At 68.2% G+C, this 1,764-nt stretch overlaps 1 protein-coding gene across 1 annotated transcript; it reads left to right on the top strand.

The window, feature by feature from the left end:
- Positions 1-240: 240 nt before the first annotated feature.
- Positions 241-1,533, top strand: MNEG_16403 (Phosphatidylinositide phosphatase SAC1; the record flags this gene model as incomplete). The annotated part of the gene is made up of 4 exons (XM_014035127.1): positions 241-336; positions 522-591; positions 912-1,015; positions 1,429-1,533. 4 exons carry the CDS (start codon positions 241-243, stop codon positions 1,531-1,533), a joined length of 375 nt encoding a protein of 124 aa, XP_013890581.1.
- Between the last annotated feature and the right edge of the window lie 231 nt (positions 1,534-1,764).

Raw genomic sequence — 1,764 nt, 5'->3', positions numbered from 1 at the left:
GGGCATGTGAGTGAGCATGTGTGCTTGCACTGGATCGTGCGCGTGCGCGTGCCGCATCGGGAGCACCAGCAGGTCTGCCATGCATGCAGTGGCTCAGCAGCCCCAGGTGCATGCGTCATCAGCTTGCGGGTGAATCAGCGGCACATTGTTCTGCTTGAGCGGGGGGTGGACAGCGCTGTGCAGCGTGCTGCGCCGCTGCCCCCTTTGCTGCTGGTGCCGATCCACCCCACCACATCGGCCATGCAGGGCGTGCTGGGCCGCACCGCGCTGGAGTCTGTGCTGCGCACGATGGGCGTGCTGGCGGCCGGGGAGAAGCTGCCCACCGCGCTGCCCGAGGTGCGGCAGGCGACCGCCTTGCTGACGCGCCCGCCAGTCCCACACGCGCCGGGCAGCCCTGACGGGCCACATTCGTTATATGCCTGTCTTGATGTGTCCCTTGGGTGTGGACTCGCCGGTGTGCTTCATATTGGCGGGCCGCTGCTCTCGGAAGAGCTGTGCACCCAAACCTCGCGGCTTTCTAGGTGGAGGCGCGCTTCAAGGTGCTGTGGGCCGACCATGGCGATGACATCAGCAGGCAGTACGCTGGCACGGGTGAGCGCGTGGGCGGCGGTCCTGGGGCGCGGCACGCGCGCGGACCCCCATCTTCGGAGACCCCGCGTGCTGGGGCCGTCTCTTTACGGCACCAGCTGATCGCCTTGCAATCGTTCATCAGCAGGCCTCCCGCCCAACAGCACCCACTGACGTGCGTGCGCGTGTGCGTCAGAGCACGCGCGCTCGTGCACACACACACGCACACACACACACACACACACACACACACACACACACACACACACACACACACACACCATCATCGCGACAAGCGCACGCACGCATGCGCGTCGCGCCTCCACGCCCCCCCCCTTACAAAGGCGCCCTGAAGAGCGGGTTCACGCGCACCGGCAAGCGCACGGTGGGCGGCATCTCCGACGACGGCGTCAAGTCAGCCGTCAGGTACTACCTCAACAACTTCCACGTGAGCGGGGCCATGAGGGGCCAGGGGGCAAACACCAGGGGCGAAACCAGGGGGCAGGCTGGCGCCGGAGGTCCCTGCCATCCCTCGGTCCGCGTCTTTCCACCCCGCTCTGTTGGCACCCGGCGGCGTCTGAGCACCCCCATGCGGGGACGCACGCAACAAACCACCCTGCCACCTCCTCCCTTGAGACGCACATCTACCCCCTCCCCCACCGACGCCCACACACCACCACCACATCTCCCCCCTACATACACCCGGTCCCCTCCCAGACACACCATCGCGCCCCCCGCGTATCCCCACATGTTCGCTTCTCCCTTCCCACCTCCCCCACACACACCCCCACACTGCATCCACCCCTTCCGGGACCGAACCCCTTTCTCCCGTGTCTCAACTCCCCTCCCCCTGTACCCCAGGACGGCCACAAGCAGGACGCCCTGGACCTTATCAGCGGGGCCTACGCCGTCAAGCCGGACGTGAAGCTCAGGTTCAGGCGGCAGGTGGGGGGGCACAGGGGATGACGGGGCCGCCGGAGGGGCGGGCGGCGCGCGCGGGGGCCCGACGGGGGCGGGCGCGTGACGCCTGGATGAGGAGCTGTTCTGGTCGCCGCCCCGGAAGGCTCGCGCAGGCCGCGGCGGCAGCGCCTGATGGGGGGCCCAGGTGGCAGCAGGGAACGGCGACATTCTGGTGCGCTTTGGAGCGCTGTCCTCTGGTCAGTCGGTGCCAGGCCACTGCAGATACCCGCTCCTGGC

The sequence above is a fragment of the Monoraphidium neglectum genome, assembly GCF_000611645.1.
Source record: "Monoraphidium neglectum strain SAG 48.87 unplaced genomic scaffold scaffold06330, whole genome shotgun sequence".
NCBI lineage: Eukaryota > Viridiplantae > Chlorophyta > Chlorophyceae > Sphaeropleales > Selenastraceae > Monoraphidium > Monoraphidium neglectum.
This window is presented reverse-complemented; position numbering and strand designations above follow the sequence as displayed.